At 41.5% G+C, this 27,599-nt stretch overlaps 2 protein-coding genes across 6 annotated transcripts in view; one reads left to right on the plus strand and one right to left on the minus strand.

Moving 5' to 3' along the window:
- The window catches only part of Tex10 (testis expressed 10), a 33,553-nt gene extending 14,778 nt beyond the window's left edge, over positions 1-18,775 (plus strand). For 2 of the 3 annotated variants that reach the window (XM_057791112.1, XM_057791114.1), the window contains 9 exons: positions 410-545; positions 1,066-1,241; positions 2,060-2,237; positions 6,630-6,718; positions 6,959-7,092; positions 11,030-11,110; positions 12,594-12,775; positions 16,532-16,742; positions 18,570-18,775. In XM_057791112.1, the coding sequence (XP_057647095.1) occupies positions 410-545; positions 1,066-1,241; positions 2,060-2,237; positions 6,630-6,718; positions 6,959-7,092; positions 11,030-11,110; positions 12,594-12,775; positions 16,532-16,742; positions 18,570-18,683 (1,301 nt within the window). In that variant the 3' untranslated portion in view covers positions 18,684-18,775. Of the gene's footprint in view, positions 1-409; positions 546-1,065; positions 1,242-2,059; positions 2,238-6,629; positions 6,719-6,958; positions 7,093-11,029; positions 11,111-12,593; positions 12,776-16,531; positions 16,743-18,569 lie in introns of those variants that run through there. The other variant, XM_057791113.1, reaches the window with a different exon arrangement.
- A 644-nt stretch (positions 18,776-19,419) lies between these two features.
- Positions 19,420-27,599, minus strand: part of Invs (inversin) — a 133,259-nt gene continuing 125,079 nt past the window's right edge. Inside the window, exons 14-18 of one of the 3 annotated variants that reach the window (XM_057791028.1) lie at positions 27,227-27,337; positions 26,662-26,758; positions 23,590-23,819; positions 22,743-22,817; positions 19,420-20,361 (exon numbers count right to left, since the gene is read on the minus strand). In XM_057791028.1, coding sequence (XP_057647011.1) covers positions 20,258-20,361; positions 22,743-22,817; positions 23,590-23,819; positions 26,662-26,758; positions 27,227-27,337 — 617 coding nt within the window. In that variant the 3' untranslated portion in view covers positions 19,420-20,257. Of the gene's footprint in view, positions 20,362-22,742; positions 22,818-23,589; positions 23,820-26,573; positions 27,338-27,599 lie in introns of those variants that run through there. The other 2 variants (XM_057791026.1, XM_057791027.1) reach the window with 2 other exon arrangements.

Below are 27,599 nucleotides of genomic sequence, written 5' to 3' on the forward strand. Positions count from 1 at the left end.
TATAAAGCAGTCTGCTTGAGCCCTGGGGCTGTGGCTGGAAGTGCTTTTTTCTTGGGTGGGGCCCTTCTGAAGGTGTTTGGTAAAAGTGTCTGCCTTCCTGGATGTGCTTACTTCTCTTCTGTCTAGCTTGAAATTAACTTAGGTTTTTGAAGTGAGTTACTAATTTTTTTCCCCATTCAATTCAGAGCTTTCCTATTTGGTTTTCATTGCATTTACTTTTCCAATACCTTGGTTTTTGTGATCCTACGTTTGTTCCTAAGAAAAGTGAGAATGTTGTCTCTGGTTGCTTTGACTTTTGTATGTCACACTGTTGCTGTCTATGTTAACCATCAGTTTTTGCCTAGGAAAAAAGTAGAAGAACTGTGTTGAAGGAATGTCTGTTCATATGCAGTTTTCTTTCTGTTCTCAGAGGCTACAGAGGTTCTTATTAAGGCTGTGTATGCACTGTATCAACAGAGGGGCCTGCTTCTTCCAGTTAGGACTTTGCTAATTAAATTTTTCAGTAAAATCTATCAGAAAGAAGAACTGAGGTCTTTCAGATTGAGGTAAAGATTTGTTGTTTTCCCCTATTCTCTTAATGAGTTGTTTTGTAGTCTGTGAATGATTAAGTCTTTAAGGTCTACTTGTTATATTCAAGAAACAATATAAAATTTTATCAGCAAGAACTCTTCATAGTGCTAGAAACCTATACCCATATCTACACGTACTTAAGATAATGCAAGGCTGATGTCCTTTTGTGTGGTGGCAACCTACTAAATGCAATGGTTTGTCTCATATATTGTATGGCAGCTAACACAGGATAAACAACTCACATAGACCTCACTGGTACCCCTTTCACTTAGAAGTTATATAATTTCTTGATAGAGTGGGTAAACTGCCACTGCTACAAAAGGGATGCTAGCGTTCTACCTGCTTTCAAATGCTGAAATAAGAAAACGTGTTATTTGGATCTCACTACTTTTGTTATATTTAAATAGAAAAAAGATTGGTTTTGGTTTAAGTAATTCCTCTCATGTTTGTCAATGTCAATTAAATTTTTTCCTGTTCTTTCTTGGCCTTCCTAAGATACCGAAGTAGAGTGCTATCCCGTTGGCTAGCCGGCCTGCCATTGCAGCTTTCTCTCCTTGGTTCCCGAAACCCTGAGCTGTCCACACAACTGATTGATATCATTCATACTGCGGCAACACAGGCAAATAAGGACTTACTGAAAAGCTTACAGGCTGCTGCTCTACGAATTTATGGTGAGTGAGTGTTTTGTGGTGAAGGTCAGCCTTGATCTATTCCAACAAGAAATGTTCAAAGGGAGTTCTTTAGGTTGGCCTTTTTTTTTTTTTGTTAAATTGGTCACACAGAATGTTAAACAGTAAGTTCATTTTATGTATATTAGAATAATTTTTGCCTTTTGTAGTCTCCCTACCTGTTTTTGTAGTTGTTTTGGAAGGTGTGTTTGGGACAGGGTCTCAGAATGAAGTTCACGCCCCTCAAGCTTGAGCTCTTCCTGTCTGCCTACTTCATGTCTTTTCATTCTTAAGTTATCTTAAAATTCTTCATGAGTATCAAGTATATTTAACTTACATTTAGTGAGTTATAAATCATGTGCTGTAAGTTTTTCCACTTTATAATGTTGTATGATTCAGAGATTCTTAAGTATTTTTCTAAGGTGGTACCATTATTACTGCTACATAATTCGAGAATGTTTTCATCACGCAAAAAGAAACCCTGTTTTCATTAGTCATCTCTTAGTCTTTGTGGGTTTATGGATGTGAATACAGTCCTCTTGGAGGCTGGAGGCCTCAGATCTCCCTGTGGCTGGAGTTAGCACTTGTGAGCCACCTGGTCTGGTCCTCTGGAAGAGCAATAACGTTTTCTTCACCTCTGAGCCCTCCCCCAGCCCGTTTTTATTACCACCAGCATTTAACTTTGATATATAATTGTTAATTGAAGTTCAACATAACTTGTCAGCCTTGAACACATTGAAAGTCATCAAGCTGCTTTAATAATTTAATCTGTGATTTCTGTATCTTTTATAGCTAAATTTCATGTTTATCTACCCCACTAGATCCACAAGAAGGCGCTGTGGTGGTTCTTCCTGCAGAGTCTCAGCAGCGTTTGATTCAGCTTTTGTATTTTCTACCTACTCTGCCTGCTGATTTGCTTTCTCGGTTAAGTCGGTGCTGCATTATGGGAAGACTTGGTTCAAGTTTGTCTGCCACACTTATTGGGATACTGTATATGAGGTATCACTGTGAAGTGAGCTATATATTAAGTGTATCGTCTTTCCCTCTCTTCTGATTTATGGGATGGAAATACAGAAAGCTTCTTTGGTTTTGCTAGTTTTTTGAGATTAGGATATTTCTACATAGTCCTGGCTGTCCTGGAACTCAAAAAGATCCACCTGTCTCTGCCTCCCCAGTCCTGGGATTAAAGGCATGCGCCACCACTGCCCAATCCCTCATTTATTTGCTAGTTTGTTGATACAAGGCTGATGGAAGTTCCTTGTTCTGTGATAATGTGTCCGTAGTTTGGAATAGAGCTTGTAGTTAAGTGACTAAAAGCACGTCGGTAAGAGTCCTGTACTTAAAATTGCAGATGGTTATGTGTTGTGATGTGGACCGTTTTTGTTGGACTGAGGATGTATGAATGTGAAGTGTATGTGTGTAATTTGTGGTGTATGTGTGCTGTAATTGCATTGAAGGGGTATCTGATGGCATGTGAGGTCTGGAGGTTGGTGTTGATTGCTTTTCCACCTTTTTTATTGAGCCAGGGTTTCAGTTAAATTCAGAACTAGATCACTTCCTCTGGGGATCCCCTGCCTGTGCTGGAATTACAGGTGGATGGATCACTATGCCCATTAACAGTTAGGTTTATTCTGGAGCATCCAACCTGTTCCCTCTTCCTTTTACTGCATGACAACCTCTTTTTTTTACCTTTATTATTTTGGGCTATTCTAGATGTCTTAATGATACCATTTTTCCTTTTGTGTCTGGCTTATTTCACTTTGTCTTCAAGCTTTATCATATTATAACATGTATGAGAAATTTGTCCCTGTACTGAGACTACATATAGTCCATCAGATGTATGCTGCTTTTATTTTTTAGTTTATCTGTTGATGAGCATCTGGATTGTCTCTGCCATTTGGCCACTGTGAATAATGCTTTATGAATATTAGTGTATAAGTTTTTTTTTTTTTTTTGGTTTTTCGAGACAGGGTTTCTCTGTAGCTTTGGAGCCTGGCCTGGAACTAGCTCTTGTAGATCAGGATGGCCTCGAACTCCCAGAGATCCGCCTGCCTCTGCCTCCCGAGTGCTGGGATTAAAGGCGTGCGCCACCACCGCCTGGCTGTATAAGTATCTTTTTGAGATCTTGCTTTCAACTTTTTTGACTATCTCCCAAAATATGGAATGTGTAATTTATGTGATGGGATTGTCTTTAATTCATTTTTATGCACACGCTAGGCAAGTGCTCTTCTACCTAGCGTCACTTCTTTAGCTCAGGTGTTTACTGTGTGGAGGAACTGGATACCTCTAGCTTTGGGAGGTTTTTTTTTTTTTTTTTTTTTTTTTTTCTTTTCCTGGAGACCGTGTCTCTCTACATAGCTCTGGTATCCTGGAACTTACTATATAGACCAGTCTGGCCTTGAAGTCACAAACATTCTCCTGCCTCTGCCTCCTAGCACTGTGATTTAAGGCCTGTATGAGACACCACACCTGACTTTAAAAGAAAAAAAAAACCATATTGCCAGTGTTGAAAATTCCCTCTGGAATTTACTGTGTGAATCATTTGTTTGTTTTGTTTGTTTGTTTGTTCGTTTGGTTTTTGGACAGGTAGGGTTTTTCTATAGCCCTGACTGTCCTGGAATTCTCTGTAGATCAGGCTAGCCTCAAACTCAGAGACCCTCCAGTCTCTGCTTCCTAAGTGCTGGGAGTAAAGGCATGAGCCACCACACCCAGCTATCAGTTGCTTCTTTAAATAAACTTATATTTGGCTATTGTTAACGGCGGTATGGTTCATAATGGTCTGTCTGCCTCACTTTTCTAGCGGGAGCTATTCAGTTTGTTTATATTTGAAAATTCTAAGTTTACTTATGTGTGTTTGTGTGTTAGATTGGTTATATTTTTAGGAATTTGAACCACTGACTAGTTTTTTATGCTTTTCTTCCTTAGAAATAGAAAAAAATTCTGAACTTTGGTGTAAGCCTTTAATGTTTAAAATATTTTTTTTCTTTTTAATGCTGCTGTTTTATCTGTAACCAGAAGGTTTTTTTTTTTTGTTTGTTTGTTTGTTTTTTTACTTGTTTCCATTGGAGGACATTGTGTTCTTAGCTACAGTGTCTAAGATTCAGTTAAGACTAGGAAACTACATTTAATGTTTATGAATATCAGTTATGGTTCTCCAAAGTTTATTAGCATTTTTAAAAAGTGGGTTCAACAGTCTTGCTTTATTTAACTGTGGAGATTTGTAATGAGAGTTAGAAAACTGGGTTAATCTGCAATTCTGATAATGGGGTTTCCTGCAGTAAGAGCACATGAGAGACTGGGGATAGAGTGCAGGCTTGGGTCCTGGGCTCCGTCCTGCTTCAGTTGTAATCTGTTTGGTTCCCTCAGACATGGTCTTAGTACTTCAGGTTGTTTTCTTCTTCAGTGTCTCCTCTTCTGCTAGTCCATGATTATATACCAACCAACTCTTTTTTATTCTGTCCTATACTAAAATAAAAGTCTTGCTTCTTAATCCCATATATGCTGCGTGCTGTTGCCAGATTATTTTCCCAGAGGTATTTCTTTGATCTTTGACAAATTTTATTTTGTTGTATGAACTGGGCTTAGAGATTAAATTCAACTTTTGTAGTTTTGGTGCCGGCTGTTTTTGTTAGAATTAGGTTATTCCCTTTGTGGAAATCCTGTCACCCAGGCATTGTTTGTGTTCATTTTTCCTCAGCTTTTAATGGGGGTACTTAGAATTGCTGCCTGCATTTGTTTTGTTTTGTTTTTTGCCACCCATTTATAGTTTCTTAGGATTTGACACCCACCCCATACCAATAGCATTCTAGAATATAAAACAGTAGTTAGAAAACAACTCAGTCCTGAACAGGTGTGCCATGTGGCAAATTCTTGTAAGAGTATTTGGGACAATTGATAAACAGTATGTCATGCTATCTTTAAAACTAAAGTGATACTGTGTTGACTGTCAAGTTCTAATGTTATGTCTGTGGCCTTTCTCACTTGGAGTTTCTGCTCATTTTTATAGTTAGACTGGGCAATATAATTATGGATAATTTTTTTCAAAAAATATGAATAAGGAAATTTCTCTGTAGCATTGAACAGAGAGAAATTGGACTAAGAAACTTGGTCTTAGGTTTTCATGAAGGTACATGTGCATTTTTCCAGGGCCACATTTGGTTTACCTCTTTCCCTTGCATGACTGGTAATACTGCTCCTTCTAGTAGTGCTGTGGCTTGGGTAAAGGGTGTGTGCTGCTTGTCATTTTTTCCAAGTCAAACTTGAAGTGGGCTTCCTACTTCTAGCCACTGGGTGGCACAATTGCTTCCTGTATTTACTTGGTGTAAGAGGATGTTTCCTATCAACTCATTTGGCCCTCCTTCTGTCCTATCTGAATTCCTGTGATATACATCCAAAGATGTCTGCACGTTTATTGGAATGATACATGAATGCTTGGTTATTTAGTGCCTCTCCTCCCCTTTAATAAAGTCTGATTATGATCCTTTTTGCTTTCCGTTTGAAGCTGAGATTTCATTAAACTTACATGCTAAGGATAAGCCTTTTTATATGAAGTAAAAAAACAGAACAAAACTAGGTACTTCATGGTAGAACCTACCACTACTCAAATAAAAATCTTCCTTGACTCTTAAGAGGGTCTAATTTTGAAATGTGCTGAAGTTTTGCTACATCATATATATGGGCCAGTTATACTTTTTAGTATAACTATAAATATTTGTACTTCTTAACTTTCATAATTACAATATTAGGGTCCTTATAAATGAAGTTAAAAACAACATATACTATGGGTTTTACCCAACTTGCAACCGGATTTGTCTTTTAAAATTTAAAATTTTATTTATTTAAGGTGTGTGTGTGTGTGTGTGTGTGTGTGTGTTTGCGTGCATGTGGAGGGAAGAAGACAATCTGTAGAAGTCATATAGGTCTCAGGGATTGAACTCAGATCATAATGTTTGTTGACAGGTGCTTTTACACTGAATAATCTTGCCAGCCTAGATTTGTTTTCAATAAAGGAAAATACAGAATTGGGATTATGGGATTAGGGTATTTGGAGGTCCTGGGTTTAGTCTCAGGAGTCCCCTCACTTTTTTTCGATGTTTTGCTTATTTATTTACTTATGTATTTATTTTTAATTTTATTTGTATTGGTGCTTTGCCTGCATGTATATCTGTATGAAAGTGTTGGATCTCCAGGAACTGGAATTATAGACAGCTGTGAGCCCAGGAACTGGAATTATAGACAGCTGTGAGCTGCCATGTGGGAATTTCACCAGGTCCTATGGAAGAATAGTCAGTGCTTTTAACTGCTGAGCTGTCACTCTAGCCTTCTTCCCATTCCCCCACTCTCTAAGAAAAAATACAGACAGACTGGTAATAGTTCTTTTGTTTCTTATAGATCGTCCTTTTCTGGATGGAGCCACACGGTTAATGAACACTTAATGACTGATGTGGACTATCTCAGCTTCTTATTTTCCACACTTACAGGTAGCCATATTAAATTAAGTACTCTTGAATTTAATGCACACACACACACACTTTTTTTTTTGCTGTGTTGTACATTGGGTCAAGTCACATCCTTTGCATGTGCAGTTAATGTGTTTCTAGGATTTAATTCCTTAAGACGCTGTAAGATGCAGAAATAGAAGAGTAACAAGAGCTGTTATGAGTTGTGTATTACGCTCTGTGATTTATTTTTCAGCTGGCTCTGTTTGTCACCTACATTAGGGTTTTCAAAAGAGGAGTTGGCCTGGCTTCAAAACCTTCGCGGAGTTCCTCATGTCATTCAGACATCACTTTCCCCTGTGCTTCTCTACCTTACTGATCTGGACCAGTTTTTACACCATTGGGATATAACAGAGGTAATAGCGCATAAGTTACCAGTGCTTGTTGTGCACTGGGTGCCGTTTGTGATATGCTACTAGACACAGCGTGGTTAGAGGGCGGGACTCCTGCTGGGTAGGACAGCTCAGCTGTGTTTGTAGGGGTGAGTCCATGTGTTTTAAAGAGGGAGAATATAGAGCTTCATGTAGAGGATTAACTTGAGCTAGTAAATGAGAGAGATCACTTACGTAGGGTTGGCGTCTTTTTGAAAGAGAGTTTTTAAACAACAACAAAAAAAACCGCTCAGAAGTTGCTTTGATTTTAAGAATTTATGTGTGATTAATTTTTCCTTAAGAATTACATTTAAGAAAGACCCTAATTCTTCCTTAAGTTTCGAGGCCAGCATACAGATCTTGTTTACAGTTCTTGAAAGGAGAATCTGGTTTATATTTTGTACCTTTGATAAACTACTTAAAAACATAGATGGTTTAAATAATTTAAATAACTTTATTATGTTCAGTATTTGTTAAGGAAACCTTAAAAATACTAAATTTTATAGATAGCTAATAAATTTACAAAAGTAGTAAATCTTACTAGCATGTTTCAGTATTAGCAAAACTGCACATTGAAACCTTAAGTTTAAACTGAATTTTATCATGGAATTATAAGGGTCATCTGTAGTGATCTTTTGTTTATGTTTTAACATAAAGCTTCCCTGAAGATCAGAGTGCAGAGCTAAACCATTAGACGTCAGGCAGTGGTGGCACACACCTTTAATCCCAGAATTTGGGAGACAGAGGCAAAGGGATCTATGTTACTTCAAGGCCACCCTAGGCTCTACAAGATTGAATCTGTCTAAAAGAAAGACAGAACTCACACAAAGGTGATCCCAGCTCTTGGGATCTCACACCTTTAGTGCCAGCGCTAGGGAGGTGGAGACAGGAGAGATATGGGTGGATGGAGAGTGTGATATTAGGTGGAAGGAGACAGGAGCTCATTGCAGTCTTTGGGGTTTGGTGGAGTGTAGGGCCGTATTATAGAGGCCCATATTTCTACATTGTATGGTGGCCAGAATTTCAAGCCACACTTTGTACTTGCTACACAGGAGGTGGTCACTTAGCCTTTTGAGACAAACTGACACCATCCTAGACAGAGGGTCAGGATATGCTAATGTCGCTGTGCTCCTTCTTTGTAATTTGGGAGATCACCTGGGAAAGAGGTGTTAATTCAGGCTACCTGACAGAGCAGGCATAGATAACATGATAAGAGGTATAGAAACATGATAAGGGGTATAGAAAGGTATGGACTTGACCACAGTCATTTTCCTGGCTGCCTAGGGAACAGAATGCTAATGAATTTCTCCTTACCTTTATGTTTTGGTATAAAAGCTGTTTGGAGAATAAATGCGGGTGATTGTTAGGATGTGAACTCAGGACTTCATGAGGGATCCCTGAAACTCCCTCCTGGTACAGCCATGTGAGTTGTGTCTTTAGTCCCACACTTCCCCTCTGGTCCGTGAGATAATTTATTTATATCAGGACTGGACCTCGATAGTGGAGACAGAGTCTGGATATTGAGGACAGAATTGCCCCTTTGGTCTGAGCCTTGGTAGAACTCTGTTGGCCTCTGCTTCTCTGATCAGTGAGCCTCATTGGACCCAGCCTCCAAAGAATATATTTATTTTTTTCATGAATAAACACTGAAGATGATGATACAACATACTTAAGTGTAACAGTTTCAGGATTTTGATACATTTATGTATCATTTCTTTTTATGGTAGCACAATATCATAAGTTTTAAGTTTTTGTTTTATTTTATTTTTTTGGTGACAGGGTTTCTCTGTGTAACAGCCACGGCTGTCCTGTAACTCACTTTATAGATCAGGCTGGCCTTGAACTCATGGATATCTGCCTGCTGCTGTGTTGGGATTAAAGGTGTAAACCACCACCGCCTGGCCGTTTATAGTTTTACAATAACTAAGTGTATCTCTCAACTATTGTTTAGTTTTACATGTTGTTGAACTTTTTGGTAATTTGCTTATGTTGAATTTTTTTTATTGCCATACAATATTTTTCTAAAAACTATTTTATGTATGTGTGCTTGTATGTGTGTACATAATACCACGTGTATGTCTGGTGTTCATGGAGTCCAGAAGAAGGTATCAGATCCTCTGGAACTGGAGTTACAGGTAGCTGTAAGCTACATGTGGGTGCTGTGACTTGAACCCTAGTTCTCTGGAAGTGTGGCCAGTTCTCTTAGTCACTGGACTTCCCACTCCAGTATTACTCTGTAGTAAAATTCCTTTGGCATAGTCTTTAAAAGGTAATTATGTACCTGTTTTTCTGTCTGTTGTGTGTCTATTTCTCTTTTTCTGCATTTCAAATAATCTTTTTAAACATTATTTTGTATGTGTCTGGGTTTTTTATTTGCACGTATGCCTCCTTGTAGAAATCAGTGGAGAACAGAAGCAATGGGTGGTGTCTCACAATGTTGAATTTCTGTTGTAAGCAGGCAGACTCAGTGCAGCGCCACAGGGTTACTGCTAGTGCTCGTACTGTTCCCTCTTTCTCTTGCCTTCACTGACAGTGAGAAACTTGGCTCATTTATATATAATTCACATATTTACTTGATTGTTTCTTTTGTCTGCCAAACCTTGTTTGGACTCTGCCTTTGGGAGCAGGCAGTCTGTCCGTATTCACAACTGACCTGACCCGGCTTACACCATCTTTTCTGTCAGACCTTACACAGAGAGGTCCTACTTTTAGTGGCTTTAAAAAAAATTGTTTGGAAGAAGAGAAGAGATGAAGTGAAGTTCTTGGTTATTGTAGAATGTTTTTCAGAATGAGAGTTAACCTTTTGTTAATAGCAAGATACCACCCTCCTAAAGTAGAAGTAGGGAGATGGCACTGAAAATATGAGGGCTTTTCCTGTCATTAAAAACACCTTTGGACAATATCAGCCTGTAAGAAGTTTTATAGGGAACTATTGGTTTTGATTTTTTTTTTCTAATTTCAAAAGTTTATGAATACCAGTGAGGTTCTAGGCTCCAGTGTCTGCATAAAGAAACAAAACCACTTATAAACCAAAACCCAGAGATATCGTCTCTCCCAGTTTCCACCCCATCCTAGAGAGAGAATCCTTCTCCTGCTACCAGTTGTGTGTCGTGTGTCCCGAGTCGCCCCCCCCCCGTGTAGTTTTATGCATATTTCACAGCTAGTAACATACCCTGTCAGATTCTGCAGTTTGTCTAGAGACCAATGTTTATGAAGGACTTGATTTCCTCTTTTCTTTAGAACTTAGAACATCAGGGATTTAATTTTCTGTTAGATTCCTTTTACCTTTGTGGAATGGCAGGCCATTGTTAGGATTGAAGTTATTACGATGCCATCACTATCCCTAATTCACAAATAGAAATTCAAAATGCTCTGAAATTTGTAAATAAATCCCAACGAGACATTCTCAGCAAGTTTGTTTTTTAGAGTCCTGAAGATTTCAGACTTTGGGATTATGGATGTGTAACTGGTAAAGTTTATGGCAGTCTAAAGTTCAGAAAATTCCTAATGTTAAAAACACTGCTGCTAGCATTTTGGAGAAAGGATATCCAATCTGTATTGGTATTTTCTGGATTGTAAGTATTTTTCTGTACTGTATAGAAGGTTTTTGTCAACCCATAGACCATGTCCTTTGTTCCTTTGTACCTTTCTGTTGTAGCAATTAGTAGATATTAACAGTATCCGTTTGCTGAGCTATTTGAAAGGTGTGGAAGTTTCTGTAGCTAGTAGATGTTAGGCTTGGAAAGTGCACCAACGTGTGAGGTCTCATTGTTTGATCCTTGACGTTTGTATCTTCAAAGTCAAGTTTTTGTTACCTGTTTGCTAGTAATATGTAAAGTTGGTTTTAAGAATTGGGTTGAACCTTTTGTTTTAAATTCTTAAATGTCATAACGCAGTTACTATTTTTTGCCTTTTCTCACAGGCGGTTTGCCACAGTTTATTGGTTATTCCTGCCCGAAGCCAGAGCTTTGACATCATGCAAAGTGCCATCAGTAAGCATTTGGTAAATATCTTTAGTTTTGTGTGTGTGCTTTAAGTAAAACACAGTTTACCTGGCCTCTCAATGGCATGATGTGGTAAGAACTTTTGCTGGCTGTTGCTAATGAAATATGTTTCTGGACGTGACATTGGTGAGTGGGTGAAGGGTGGGATGCATTGTTTTCCTAAGACCTTGTTTCTGTATTTGTGAAATGAGGGACCTTGAAGTTAAGCTCCCATTCACTTCTGACTACTGTCAGTGAGTGTGTTTGGGATCCAATAGATAGGTGGCTTGTCAGAGTAGGGACATCACAAGACTCAGTCATTGGAAGCAGTGGGCTCACTTTGAGACTGACGTGTCCTCAACATTGGCATTAGAGTTACATTATTGTGCCTTCACGGGGCTTTGAACTTTCTCTAACATTTACATTTTGACTTTGGGATTTTTAGAAGATGTTTTACTTACAAGGAAGAAGGAAGGCCTCTCTTAAAATGTGTTTTTCAGAGGATTCCCTTCTTGGGTTAATCTTATAGTCACGTCCATAGCCTTTTTGCTTCTTTAGAATGATGTTCCTTGAATCGGAAGAGGTACTATATTAACTCCGAGTGCCCTTCTCTCATGCTGTCGGATTCCCAGCTCTTGTTTTCTTACTGTCCAGGATCACACACACCCTTTTTTATCTTTTTCCTTTCTCTCAGTCCCAGAGGTTTTTGCTTTCCTAAGGCCACATTTGTTGTGGGAAAGGGTAAACATCCCAAGCCAGTCTTGGTTTTCATTTTCAGAATGCCCTTTGGAGGAGGTTCCTAATATTGACCTCTGTACCGCCAACAGCTTGTTATTCAGCCTTACTGAGAATGTGCCTCTGAGGTCTAGATGAATGAGAATGCCTCCAGGTTTTTCCCAGTGAGCAGTTGAATATTAATATTAATAATATTAGTATTATCTCTTACTGATTCCTATAGAGATGCATTTTCCTTATTTGTACCTAAATGGCTAAATAAAATTCTGAAGAAGACTAAATCTAAAAAGGATTCTGCACTAATTACATAGAGTAGAAGATGGGAACCAGTGAACAGTCTTTCTTGTCTTAAAAAATAACTGTGTGATTGTTATTATCGAGATTTTCTTTGGATATAATGTATGAAGCACTCCTTTAATGTTATTTCTGAATAGTGATAGGAGTTGTAATGTTTGAAATTTGTAGATGCTTCCTACAAATTGTAAGGGAGGCAGTGCATGGATTATATCAGTGATATTTCTCAGGCTGACTCTGGTAGAATGCCTGCTTGCGTGTGTGAATTCCTGAGCCCTGGTTTCACTTCTCAGCACCATACACATTAAATTCTCAGAGAAAAATTGGGGCTTAAGGTTCTGCAAGTAGTTGGGTTATATGCATGCTGATCTGAAGTAGCACTGTCCATCCCTCCAGCCCAGTAAACAGGCTTTATTGTATTTTGGGGAAGGGGCGTTCGTGAAGAGGTAATTAATCTTTCTCTTTTCCACTCAGGTTGGGTTGACTGTAATTCCTGACAGTACAGCTGGTTGTATTTTTGGAGCGATGTGTAAGCTCCTGGATCATACGTGTGTAGTTAGTGACTCTCTCCTGCCATTCCTGGCTTCTTGTTGCTACAGCCTTCTTTATTTTCTGCTTACTCTAGAGAAGGGGGAAGCAGAACATCTGAAGAAGAGGTAAGGTTGATTTGACTTTCAATTTTAATCTTTTCCTTCTGTTTCTCCCTAAAAAGAGTGAAGGAGAATTAGATTTTAGAACTAATTAAATTCATTTCCGTGGGCTTGTATAAGGTTTGGCAGCTTTTTTCTTTGTTCTTCCATGATTTTTTTTTTTTTTTTTTTTTTTTTTTTTTTTTTAGTGTTGTACCAAGTATTCTTGGGTCTTTTAATTTTTAATTAAGCTACGAATTTGAAAAGTCAGATGATATTACAAAGTTTCCCAGTAGCTTTCTTTTATAAACAGTATTAAACATCTACCAAAGCAAAAAAAATAAATAAATAAAATTCTACTCTGAAGACAGTGAACTGTTAGTACAAACATTTGTGGGGTTTTTTTTTTTTTTGGCTTCATTAGAATTAGCCAAGAGTAGATAGAATTTTCAATTCTTGGATTTAAGAAGTGTTCTAAAACGCTAATGATTTGTTTAGTATTTTTTACTCCTATTTGATATTTAAACTAGAACTTACAGTTAGTTTGGAAGATTCTACTATAGATTTAAAAGTGATTTCATGTTTTAATTTTATTGGTATACCTGTTGAATCCAGTAAAGAAATTTACAGGTAAGCAAATAGGAAAAAAAAATCAAAATTATATTCTTTTACTTGCTGTTAATATTTTGATATATATATTTTCTAGTCTTTCTTTGAACTTTATAGTTTGCTATGGTTGTTTTTGTTTTTAATTTGAGACCATCTTACTGGCCCCAAGCTCAGAATCTTGAGCAAGTTCCATGGTCCTAGCACTATAGGGATGTACCATCATGCTCTGTGCCCTCTTTTCTTTGAGCTTTTAAATGTTCTGAAAATGCAGCAAGCTTGCTGGCTATATAAAGTACATGGCTTAAAACAAGTACAAACCGAGCTATCCATGTGATGGAGGTGGGTCTTGTATCTATCTGTTGCTTTCATTGGTTAATTAATAAAGAAACTGCTTTGATAGGACAGAAAATTAGGTAGGCGGAGTAAACAGAACAGAATGCTGGGAGAAATAAAGCCGAGTTAGGCAGTCTCCATGATTCTCCTCTCCGAGGCAGACGCAGGTTAAGAATCTCCCTGGTAAGCCACCAGCTCGTGGTGCTACACAGATTATTAGAAATGGGTTAATTAAGATGTGAGAGTTAGCCAATAAGAGGCTAGAACTAATGGGCCAAGCAGTGTTTAAAAGAATACAGTTTCTGTGTAATTATTTTGGGTAAAGCTAGCCGGGTGGCGGGAAGTGGCCCACCACTCCATCAACATCCATGTAATGAATTCCTAGGTCTGTATGGGCCCACACCACCAGCCACTTCACACACTGGATTTCTTATTCTTATTGTATCTCAGTTACTTTAGAGTTGACATTCTGGCTTTTTAAGTAGAATATTTGTGAACAGTATTAATATCTGTTCTTCATTTGTGAACTTGGTAAGAATTATCTTGTTCATATTTTTTTGTTGTTGCTTTGGGTGTCAGTATTATCTGTGATTCATTTGTGTTGATTCATTTAGTTGTATTTACTCACATTTCTCTGTGAGTAAGGCAAGGGTCAGTAAAGTTCTTAATGGGTTAGATAGGAATAGGTACTCAACACTGCTGTATAGTGTGAAAGCAACAGTAGAAAATACACAAATAAGTGAATGTAACTGTTTCCAACAGAACATGGTTTACAAATACAGGCTGTGGTCTGGGGTTGACCTGCTGTGCAGTTACTTCAGTCCATTAGTATTATGGTCTGTGAATATGGCAGCGCTTGTCAATCACAGTGATTGTACTTGAGTGCAGTTCGGATCCCTTGCCTCCCACACCCAAGTTTTGAAGCATTTGTTACAATACTGCTTAAAAGTTACTTGAAATTCCCTTAAACTAACAAGTGTAAAGTAAGCAGTCATCTGCTGCAAAGGCTTCAGCCAGCGAGGACTGTTAGAGAAGAGTGTAATGGAGCTGAAGGTTAGCATCCATAGTGCCATTGTAGCGATTGCAATATTGTACATGTTAAACCCCTGTGTTTTTGGTGGTGCTGATATAGATAGGCCTGCTTGCTGCTAGTTGGTCAGAAGTACAGCATAAGCCAGGCATTGTAACTAATCCCAGCACTGTTAGCAGAGGCAAGATTGCTACATGATGTTTAATACTTCATATCTGTGCTTACTGCCTCTCTTGATGTGTACTATGGAGTTCACATGATGAAATCATCCAACAATACCTTTTTCAGAATGCAGCCACACTGTCAAATGACCCAAGGGCTAGGTATTAAAAGTCTGTCAAGAATCAAAGCAGCTTCCTCTTTTTCATCTGAATTTTTATGGTCGTTATGCCTTTGCTTAATTAAGCTACTTTTCTCCTTGTACATGGCTGCCTAAGTCTGTTTCTGTGTAAGTACTTGGGCTAGTAATAGACCTTGACCCTGTTGGTTTAACATGGATTCCTTGTGTATCTCACATGAATGTCATTTATGTAAAGTCCACGGCGTAGGTCATGGTCAAGAGTTAAGAAGGCTGGAGCCTTTAGCAGCTCCTGCTGCACAGCTCCAGGGCAGTGAGGGACTGAAGGATAATGGGCACATGTAGAGAAGCTGGAATCCGGTAGGCCAGATTCTCAGATGGAGAAGCTGCAACCCCTGGAAGCTCGGCATGTCTTCTGTATACAGTTGAACAGGCTAGGCGGGAGTTTGCACACAGATGAATAAAGAGGGAGGGGCTCAGTACAATTAGTAAAATTGTAGGAGAGCAGTCTTTTTTTGAACTTTTTTGTGAGGAGGAAACGGGAGGAGCTACACTGTGTACACTGTCAGCGTTTGTACTCTATACCCAAGGAGAGCTGTGGCAGTCCCCATGAAACAGAGGCATGTGGTTCTATATATATAGCAGTCCCAAACAATACACATTCATTCACTCGGGACTTCACTCAGTCTCCAAAGTCCCCATAACTCACCATCCAGATGAAGATTGCGTTATTTATTGCACTCATAGATAGTATTTATCCTAAACCTTTCTTCATTCCTGCTGTATGAATATACCTGGAGAATGATGTTTAATTACATAGACATGACCATGTCTCACCTTTTGTGACCCATTGTTGGAGTAATGGTCCCATTATTGGTTTTTTTCTGAACATGGTTTTTTTCCCCTCTCTGGAAATCAACCCTTTGTTCTGTGATATTGACAGACCCTAGAGCCAGTCGTAGGCTTGAAGTTTGAAGTTTGATGTATGTATTTCTTTGCTTTCTTGGTTGCAATAGTCTTCAGCTGTCTCCTGGATTATATGGATTGAATGGTGTCCATTGTTAGGTGATGTTTGTGCGGGTAGAGATATTTCTGTTTTCTGATAAGTTCTGTGCTATATATAATCACTGTGGCTTCCATGATGTCTGGTGTTAAGCCCAGGAAAATACTGTTTACCAGACTTTCTAGCAGCCAACTCTTAGTTGCTTTTTCTTAGTTCTTACTAGTTGTGGTTTATGGTATTTAATTTGAAGCTTGTGTACTAGTTTTGTTTATTGAGATAGGATCTCTGTAGTTCAGGCTACCCTTGAACTCATCATAAAGTCTAGGCTGGGCTCAAACTCAATGGCATTTCTGCTCAGCTCCAAAAAGCTGGAACTACAGGCACTGAGCCGTCACATCAGACAGGGAATATTGTGTTTTCTTGAAAGTCCCTTTTCTTTTGGGTAATGTGGAAAGGACATTTTCTCTTGTGTATTGGCTCACGGACTCATTTTTCTTTCTATTATTATAGGGACAAGCTGTGGGGTGTTTGTGTCTCCATCCTGGCTCTCCTGCCTCGAGTCCTCAGGTTGATGCTGCAGAGTCTGCGGGTGAACAGAGCTGCTCCCGAGGAGCTGCCTGTTGTGGGCCAGCTGCTCCGCCTGCTGCTTCAGCACGCTCCCCTTAGGACACACATGCTCGCCAATGCCATCCTAGTGCAGCAGATCATCAAGAATATCACGGTAGGCAGCACAAACCTAGTGCTTGTCCTTAGTCTGGGAGGAGGCGAGGGGTGCTTTTGAGAGTGAGGTTCCTGTGTCCTACTGACTGTTTACCTTCCTCGTCTCTGATTCAGAACCAGTCTTTTAAAAATATAGACTGAAAGTACTCAGGAAGGGAGCGTGAGAAGTTCGGTTTTTAAGGCACTGGAAGCTTAGCTACCAGGATTGTGAGACACTTTGAGTGCTTATGATGGCAGCTCTTCCCATTTTCTGTAGTCAGACTTAGTCCTCTATCTGTTAAGATTGGATTGATGTAGGTTTGGGTGACTTAAATGAGAATAGTCAAGTAATCTCTTTAGTGTATCTGACATTTATTAAGTGCTACCCAAATGTTTGGTATCATAAATGAAATAAGTGTTTTGTTTTTGTTTTTTAAAACAGGGTTTCTCTTTGTAACAGCCCTGGCTGTCCTAGAATTCACTTTGTAGACTGGGCTGGCCTTGAACTCACAGAGATCTACCTGCCTCTGCCTCTGAGTGCTGGGAATAAAGGTGTGAGCCACCACGCACTCAGCCAGTTTTTTAAGCTCTCAGGGACAATTTCATTAAAAGTTTGAGGAGAAAACAACTGCAGGCATAAGCTGTAAGTCTTGGCAGCTCTGTGACAGAAGGGAAGAAAGTCCTGCCCTTTAGTTAAGGGTCTGAGAAAGCTGACAGATTGAGCCTTGAGGCTCACATTGCAAGGGCGGGGGTGGGGGTGGGCAATAAGCTGTGATACAGCATCAGAGAGTGAGTGAGAAGGCCCAGCGTGCCATGGGGTCACACCCAGGCTTTGGCCAGTACCAGGCCAGAGAAATGGGCAGTGATCGAAGGAAAAGGAGAATGAAGGCTTTACCACAGCCTCTACACCTGGCTGTCGGGGTAGCTTTGTGCTAGAGGATCCCTTAGGAATTTGGCTTGGGTGTATGGGTGATTTAGGGTTTATTCACTGGTGTACTTCAGTGTCATGCATGTTAACAGGTACGTGCTTTGACTTTTCTAAGTCTTCGTAGAAGCAGTGGACAATGTGCAGTGGAATAATTTAGACACAACAGTAGAAGGCAAGAAAAGTCAGTAACTTGGATTAGTCAGCCTCCATAAAAGAGAAAGAAAAAGATTGTTATTGGCCCTGATCTATTGACATTAGTGAGAAAATCGTGAAATCTAATGCTGTGGGGAAGGGGTAAGGTAGAGCTGGTTGGCTGTAAAAACTTGTATTAGTCTCCAGCATGTCCAGGAGGGAGCAGATTCAGTAAGAACTCATTACACTTAGGCCAGGCAGTGGTGGCACACACCTTTAATCCCAGCACTTGGGAGGCAGAGGCAGGTGGATCTCTTGTGAAAAAAAAAAAGCTCATTACACTTATGGGCACGTACTGTTTTTCTTTTCAACTGACCATATAAGAGACCCAATTTAAAATAAAAGACTTTATTTGACAGTTTAAGAGGATATGGTCTATTATCATGAAGCACTGTGGCTGGGGTGACTCTCTGGCAGTGGGAGTTTGATGGGAGGTATTTACATCTCAGTGAGTCAGGAAGTAGAGAGCTTGGGCCAGAAGTAGGCTCAGAGTTATTCAAGTCTTAACTTCCAAGACAGCAACATTATGTGGGGACCAATTAGTGAAACACCTGAGCCATTTCATAATTTCAGACTGTATAGAACCTAAAGAGGAATTTTCACCAGCTGTAGCAATACCCAGTAGTTGACTGTTTTGTAATTTCCTCTGGTTTATAGATGAAGGATCTATGAAAAGTGTGTTCAGGTAGTACAGTTACCAGTTTAAATGACCTTTTGTTTTCTTTGCAGACTTTGAAGAGTGGTACTGTTCAGGAGCAGTGGCTTACAGACTTACATTACTGCTTTAGCGTGTACATCAGTGGCCATCCCCAGGGGCCTAGTATATTGAATGCTTTGTATTGAAGAAGCACTGTGGTACCGCCTGTTTGAAATTGTTCATGCACATCCATTTTATTTTGGAAAAGTCTGATGTAATGTTTGACATTAAAGCTAAACTTTACAAGAAGTTGTTCACGAACTCCCTTTGTACCGAAGTGGGAAAATCAGGCCTAAGAGTTCTTAATGCGCTCTCATTGTCTGTCTGGAGTGCACAGCTTGCATTTCCTAAAAGCTGCATGTTTACAGGACATGATGATCTAGGGTGCCTTCATTCACTAAGCAGCAAATTAGCTGAATCTTTGTGAGCCCATCCAGGTAAACCTGTTTCTATAATTTTGAATATAAACTACTAAACCAAAAGTCAAGGTCATTAATAAAGTAAACCCTTGCTTCCTGTTCTTTAGTGCTAGCACAGGAGTGGCCTGGCATCATTTGCACCTCTGAAAGCCCATAATCACTTAGACTTTAAGCCAAGTATTCTTAGAGAGCTAGAATGTGGGTTACTTTTCTAAAAGAAATTAGTTGGGGAAGACTGCTTTCTTCAACAAGTTGTCAGAAGATGCAAAGCAGATGAGAGACCTACTTTGACCCACTCTGCTCTGAACCCTGCCCTACTGCTTTCTTGATACTGTGATATTATTGGTGCTACTCAGCAGTGAAGTGTTGGAGGAGGCTTTTTGTTGGTTCCCGCCGCCTGGCTAGCTTAAGACCCGAAATAATCACACAGAAACACTATTATTTAAATCACTGCTTGGCCCATTAGCTCTAGCTTCTTATTGGCTAATTCTTACATATGAATTTGACCCATTTCTATTAATCTGTGTATCGCCATGTGGGCTAAAGTTCAGGCATCTGTCTCTGGCGGGGCTCCATTGCCTCTCTCTGACTCCTCCCCTTCTTTCTCCCAGCATACAGCGTAGCTTTCCCCACCTAGTTCTGTTCTTCCCTGCCATAGGCTCAAAGCAGTTCTTTATTCATTAACCAATCAAAACAACACATAGACAGACGAACCTCCCACACCGTTTCCCTGTTAAATGTAAACAAACCTTTATAGACAATATTTGGGAAAGAGTGAGCACATGGTTGCAGCTTGTACCTTTCCAGGGCCAGTTTGGAAATTCACAACTGTAAGGAATTAACAGTGTATCTTCAGCCTCCTGGACAGTTTCTAAAGGTAAACACTAGACCATGATTTTGATTTAAAATGTGATGTTCATCACATTATGCTCCAGGAAATTGAGGAGTTAAAGGTGCTGGCTGTGGCACAGGTTTCCCATCTGAGAGTTCTCTAGAGGGCAAAAACCAGGCCTGTGCCTAGCTGTCCGAAATCCCAACCAGCAGCGACTTAGTGCAGGTGTTGTTGGTTATGCTGGTGATTGCCATCAGTTCTTTCCAGCCTCCTGGAGGTGAGGCGCACAGCGAGGCACTCCATACGAGCAGAGTCTGCTCTGGTGTACGCCAGGAGGAAACATTTGTCTTTGGAGTTGCTACCTTGTATTTCGGATAATAAGGCTCTAGGTATGGAAAGTGAAGTGTTCTCATGAGTAACAGCGGTTGATAGAGCAGAACTCCACACTGGTTCTGCTTTTCCCCCAGGGTCAAAGCTTTGGCTTGTTCTTTGACTGACTGGCTGGTTGCAGATTATAAGAAAACTTCTTTGATCTTCCAACGTTGTCAAGATGTATAGATTGCAGACTGTTGACTGTTAAAAGCAAATGGATATTTATATTATTGATCTTAATGAAGAGAGAAGTTCTTTGTGCTGAGGAAAAAGGATTTGGAGTGGGGTTATCCCTGGACCCAAGGACGGTGGTGAGCCTATATGCAGACGACTGGTTCTTCCTCACCTCACTGTGGGTGTGTCTTCAAAACAGGGACCTGGGTTGTACGTGAAAACTAGGTCTTGAGTGGGCAGGGCATGCTAGTATGCCTATCCGTATGCTGTTCACATGGCACACGTCATTTATACATATCTTTGAATTCCTGTGTGTGCCACATACTTTTGTAATTCTAACAGAAAAATTAGGTTTGTTTGAAGGAATGACAGCAGGAATCTCAGGCTTTTCTCCCCTCTAATTTAGAGGCTCTCAGTATGTGGCCTAGGCTAGCTTTGAACTCATAACCCTCCTGCCTCAATCTCCTGATAGTTGGAATTTCAGTACTACACCTGGCTGTCAACATTGGTTTCTTGGGTAACATTATTAGGCTGCAACAAAAACATTAGTTTTACACACCATAACAACTGACAGCCACAAAAATGGCAGGTGGGGAAAACTTGCTGAAGATGTGTCTTACTCATAACGTCATGCGAAAGATAAAAGTCAGTATGAAATATGGGCAGTTTGGGGGAAGGAACACAGGTTAATTTCCCTGAGTTTAAATTACTGCTTTTAGAACATGGGCACTGGAAACTGGTATCTTGATATAAGTTGTCATCTATATTCTGCTCCAAAGGTGGAGGAATATATTGGGTTCCAATAGAGGTCCATTACCAGTAACCACATGAGCCTTGGTCATTGCTCTTGCTAGTGGGAGCCCAATAAGGAGATGGGCACAGGTAGCTATGCATCCGTACAGAACTAGGTTCAAACCCAGTGATGGTGTATGTATGGAAGATTGCTGAGAGCAGATTGCTTATTTGGGTTTTGTGCATGCCCAGCAATAGTCCAGGGAGCCTGCATCTTGGGATTTCCATCACTCTCTGCCTTTCTATGTGTAAAGCTTTAGGAGGGCACTTCCCGAATTGGAACAACAATATGTACATTGCCCAGCAATTTTTTTAAAAAATTGAATAGCCCACCGAGCAAAATTTGAAAAACTTTTAGCATCACTGAATTCTTAAAGCAAAAAGCAAACAACTCAGTAGAGTTAATGCTTTTCTTTGGTTCAACCACTTGATTCCATGTTTTAGGGCCTCTGTAAGTTCAATTCACTGAAATAATTGATAGACACGTTTTCCAGTTAAACTTTAGCACCTATCTGACAGGCTTTACTACTAAGTGTTTTGTGCTTAATGTGGGTGTGCTTGGGTCTAACAGCCTGTGTTGCCCCAAATTTGGGGCTAAATAGATAGTTTTGTTTGATTTCAGACAAGTCAGAAATTTGCAAGACAAACACACTGCTTGTTACATGAAGTCATTAAAAAGTCTAAAGTATGTCTTTGCATTTACTCACTCTTTAAGCACCTCTAGGCTGCCAAACATCTTCATTTTTAAGGGCCAGTGGTAAATATGGATTTGAGGGGAATAATCTGATTGCCTACTTTGTATTTAATTATATCTAAATGCCGTATATCTCGTAGTTTCGTATGACAGTTCTTATTTTGAAATATTTCCAGTCCAGTATAAGGACAGTCATGCCACGCAACTGTGGCCCTTGATTCCTTTGAAAGTGTCCAGCTACCCCACCTGCTATTCTCTGATCAGCCTGCCTTGTGCTACATGAATTAGCCAACTCTTATTAAAGATTTTGCAGTAATTACTCTGCTTTTCCCCACCAAAAACTAAATGAACGGTAAAGTTCATGCTGACAGTCATTGTTCACCTTCTAGATACTCTGTTTCTGCAGGATGGCCCTGTAGGGGGTGGGGGGGGAGCGTGTTGCCATGGCCACCTGTGAAGACAGGCCAGACCTGGCATTAGCTGCTGACAGCCCTGAACTTATCACCCACTCTTAATGCTGGCCTGAAGGAAGAGGCCCTGAGTAAAACTCCCATGTCTGGTGAGGGAAAAGAAGTTCCCTGTGCTGCTGCTGTGGGTGCAAGTGTGCTATTGAGCCTGACAGGATATGCTCTAATAGTGCGTGTGGCCTTCCATCTATGGGGAGGGAGGTACTGAAATCAAGGATTCTAACACACTCCTTTGAAGAAAGTCTGTGAAGTATGCAATAAAAGAGATCAATAATAAATAGCTACCATTTATATTTCTATTGGAGGTACTATTAATTGGTTTTTAGTTGTGAAAATTATTTGCCTCTTAAAGATGTTTATTGTAGTAATCCATGAAAAAGGGGAAGTCAAAGGATCACGGGAAAACCCATCCAGTTCTCTCCCCACATGCCCTGCCAGTGTAGTGGCTGCCTTACCTGGATTGAGATGCGGCACAGGGGGGCCTTTGGAAGGCTTGGTGGCATGATGTAATTTCCCGTCTTGAGAGCAACCTGCAATCAACCAGCAAGGCACCTATGTGTTAATGATCCCTGTGACCTACCAAGTTCTGAGTTCTCACTGAGGTGAGGGCTTGCCGGTGCCTGCCCAGGGAGTTAGGCATGTGTGGGAATGCGGTTCAATATCCTTTATAAGTTGGGCACTAGAAATGCTTCAGATTTTGGAGTTGGTTTGTTTGGTTATTTGCATGGACCTTTCTGGCTGAGTACCCCTAATCCAGTGGTTCAAAAGCTGAAATTATTCAGAAATCAGAAACCTAATGATCACAGACATTGTAGGCTGGGAGCAGACAAGTTGAAATGCTGTCTAAACTGCAAGGGATGTTCCTAAAGGTGCCTGCCTCTGTTTCTCTATTGAGCAGCTATCCAAAGTGCAAGGGTAACTGGACTGATTTATTCTGGGGGCCTTTTGTAGAGCTGGTAGTATTTCTGGTTACAGCCACTCATCTGTTCAGTACTGCAGTGACTGGGTTGTGGGCCTTTGCATAGATGAGCAACACTGCTACCTCAGCCTAGAATGGCCAAAGGGACACAGGGTCTGAGGGCCCAAGCAGACATCTGAGAGGTCTGAGTGGTGAGGCTTTGAGTCTGGGAACTAAGAGGAGGGGCTCTGGCGGGAAGGACGGCATTAAACTAATTAGTGAAAATTCTCCTGGTAACTGAAAATAGGAACTCTGGATGGAGAGTTGTCCAGTTAAGTCTTATTGCAGACCGGTGTGATACTCAGAATCTTGAGTGTTTGTTGCAGAGTACCCAGAATACTTACCGTAGATCTGCCTGAGCACTGAGTGCCTTGCAGACTTTGTGGCTGACATGCCTTTGGGTGGACTTTTGGGTGTTCTGCTTACTGTGACGGACTTTGGGAACCTGTGTTCCACTTCTGTCCTCCAGACCTGAAGGATCAGGGCTGTGCACACTTGGGTACATCTGAACATGTCTCCGGCTCTGAGCTGCTTCACGTGCAGAAGACGAGGCAGGTGCTTCCTGAGCTGGTATCTGGTGGAGTCAGAGGACAGGCTGTCAGACCCTGCAGTGCTGATAGCTGAGGCAGTGGAACAAGCTCCCACCCCGGCTTCAGCACCTACACTGAGTGAGGTGTCACACATGAGCCAGGAGCTGGGTGTTTGGGAGGCTCTCCATGGCTGCTGGGATTCCCTGGGTGTAAAGGGGGAGTAGATGCTTACTAGGCAGAGAAAGGCACTCCAGACAGCAGAATTGGTACAAGCAGAAATGGAGCATCTCTGCCCAAAACATGTGATCAAAGCACCATGAGCTTGGTTAGAGGAAGGATCTAAGGCTGAGCCATGCTGTAGGAGCCAACAGTGTTGATCATGGAATATTCCAGTCCCCATCCTAGGGCTTGAGTCCCGGGGAGGCACATTTTAGGACATTTGTGATGACTAAGCATCTTGGGAAGGTGATGCCAAACCCAGAATTTTGTGGCCTTGCACTGCTAACGGGTCTGCCCCACTCATGATGGCACACCTCAGATACAGTCAAGTCTTAATTGTTAATAAAAATTACAATTTTAAGACTCATTTTGGGTGTAGGGGCTAAGGTCACATCTTCTTGCTCCATCCTTGTCTTCTAGTTCTTTCCTGGACACGTTCCTTACAGAGACAGCGAGGATTTCATGAACAAGAGTGTCAAGTCCTGTCCCCTTATCCCCTTCATTGTTCTTTGGGCTTGGTGCCAGACACTGTCCAAGGACAGGCAGTACTTTGGGTTTCTGTAGATAAGCGGAGAACAGCTGAAACAGAATCACTCAGTGTGCTTTCCCACCGGCCCTTCGAGCACTTGATGTCCAATCTCAGGTCGGCACAATGGTGGAGCCCAAGCAAACCTGCATAATCACCTGCCCAGGTGGGCGTGCGCTGTGAGTCCCCGTTCCTGAGGGAATGACTGGGCTCATTTACTCTGGACACTTGGTGACAGAATCTGTCAACCTTGGACTCTTCAAAGGGACCCAAGCAGACAGACCTTTCAGCTAGGGAACAGCTGTGGCCTGAAAGGGTAAGCCTTGCTATTTTCAGTAAAGATGCTTAAAGCATCTTTCCTTATGCTGGCATGATTCCCCAAGTGGAGAAATAGTGGCTATTCTCACCTGTGACTTGGCATGGGGGTGACCATCTTAAAGTCAGTACTCACGCCTTCCAGCTCTGGAATGTTGGTAAGCCAGCGAATCTCCTTGTGCCTCAGTTTCCTGATTTGTGGGACGAGGTGAGGACAGACCTACTTACCGTGGTTTGAGGATTTGGCCCAATAAATGCTGACTGCTATTGGCAATGGCAATGGCAGCAGCAACTGATGTAGAACTGTTCCCTTCTCTAACTTCGGAGAGGGGCACAAGTCTCCTGCCTACCACCATTGTCATAATCGCAGCAAACACACTAGTGATGAAGGGCCTAGGATGTGGGCCAGGCACAGTCAAGTGCTACTACAGGCACAAGTCATTTTCCTGAACGTTTGTGTCCTTGTCTGGATGGCCTCCTTGGGGTGACTGGAGCCACGGGAGCTTGGGCAAATTATTCAAAGCCTGGACGAGCACAAATGAGATGGCCTGGCTCTGGGTTGTGTCGTCTTCGGCAGAGTGTTCCCAGAGGCCTTTCTCTCTGTTGGTTGCTGTGCTTCCTGCTAGTACTGTTTTTTCTGCCCCCCCCTCTGATGCGCTGTGACACACCACATATGCAGTTCTCAGTGACTTGCTGTTTTGTTATCGTCTCCCCAGCATTAGAGGCCACATGACTCCTGTGTTGTCACCAAGGACGGTTTCACTTGGATAGAGAGGGCGGAGACTCAGTGTGAAGGAGACTGATACAGGAAAATCTGCCCTACCCTAGAGGTAATCAGGCTCCGCACATCCCAGTCCTATGACATAGCCTCCACCCCAGATTTTAGGCCCCAGCTTAGTCTGTGTGTGATGGTGGTTCAAATAGGTTCATAGATTTTAGCATAATTATCTTGTATATCTAAGCACTGGTTTAGATATGTTCCAGGACAGGCTCCAAAACCACAGAGAGACCCTGTCTCGAAAAACCAAAAAAAAAAAAAAAAAAAAAAAAATAGATATTTGTAGTATGACAAATTCCTGGATTAGAGATTAAAAAAAAATACCTTGTGATGTGACGGGACGGGTAAAGGCCCTGTTACCAAGCCCAGTGTCCTTCCTGTGTTTAATTCCTGGGACCCACATGATAGGAGAGAACCAGTTCCCGCAAGTTGTCCTTTGATCTACACACACACACGATAAACATTAAAATATTCTTTAAAAAAAAAAAAAAAGATCCTGGGGCTGAAGAGATGGCTCAGTGGTTAAGAGCACTGACTGCTCTTCCAAAGGACCTGGGTTCAGTTTCTAGCACACACATGGCTCACACATTGGTTTCCCTGTAACTCCAGTTCCAGGGAAACCAATGACCTCACACAGACATACATGTAGGCAAAACACCAACATAAAATAAAAATAAATTAAAAATAAATAAAGAAAGAAATCCTATATATGATGTACCAGTGTTTACAAAACATGCAGCAGTCTCATGTACAGGAGTTGATAAATCCCACTTTACAAACAGGAAAACTGAGCATCAAGGGAGGCCCAGGGATTTGCTTAAAGTTAGGTCGCTGTCAGAACCGCAGCAGAAAACTGGGTTTGTTCTCTGTCCTCGGCATGTTCCTGTACAGAAAAACCTTCCATTTTACTTAAACCACGTAAAGTGCTGGGAGGGAGAGGCTCCATCCAGTTGCCTTTATCCTGAACACAGCTCACCAGAACACAGAAGACAGCACAGGACGTAACAACAGCAGGCCCGTGGCGGACTGCAGTCCCTGGCCCTCTTACCTTCGCCAAGCTCGCTGGATGACTGCTGCGGCCTTGTTCTTTCTGCGGAATAGCTCTTTCCTACTCCGCTCCCTCTGGATTATCTGCAGGCGCTGCTCTACAGGGAGAAGGTGGATATTTACACTCTGTCCAGGAGGGGGGCCATGGACCACATCTCTCTCTGGAGATGCCCGGGCATCCTCACACAGCTTCTTGCATCCTGACCTCAACTCTTCCGTATGGAGTGGCAGATCTGAGGAGACCCCTCCTACAAGCTTGTCCGGGGTCACCTTGTTTCTTGGTGTGCGGTGATGGAGAGGGCTCTGTTCAGTACAGGCAACGTCCCTCCTGGCACTGCCAGGCCGGCTGGACCCAGCTGGGGAACGCCTGTCTCTGAGCTGGTGGGTGCGCCTTTTCTGGGAAGCGCCTCTTGGCCTGGGTGCCCTGTCCTGCCTCCTGCTTGCCTTCCTGGGGCTGTCCTGCTGGGACGTGCTTGCAGGGCTGGAGTCCTCTCCTTTCTCAGCAGGCTGGGCTGACCTGGCCCTGCTTGGTCCCTCCTCACATTGGTGCTCGCCGTTGCTCTCACCTCTGCACTTCTCCACAGAGGATGCTCCCTGATGCCTGGAGCCATCACCACCTTCACGAGATCTGAGCTGCACATAGGCAGAGGGGCCTCTGCAGTGTTCCCTGGGTGTTTCTTGGGTAGACAAGGAAAAAGTAGAATAACAATCAGTGTCTAATACTTTCAGGTGAGGGCTGTTGTGTTCATCTGTTCACAAGAAAGATGCAGACACTTCCGGTAGCATCACAGTATCCATGGCAATATAACAGTAACATAATAAAACAGAACAAAACTCATTTTTTCCCCAGCAATCTGATGATTTAGGCAGCCAGAAAGCATTGTTTCTCTCTAGAAATACCCATTAAAATAGCAGGAACATCCTTTTAAACGTACCCTC

Source organism: Chionomys nivalis, chromosome 16 (genome assembly GCF_950005125.1).
Source record: "Chionomys nivalis chromosome 16, mChiNiv1.1, whole genome shotgun sequence".
Lineage (NCBI taxonomy): Eukaryota > Metazoa > Chordata > Mammalia > Rodentia > Cricetidae > Chionomys > Chionomys nivalis.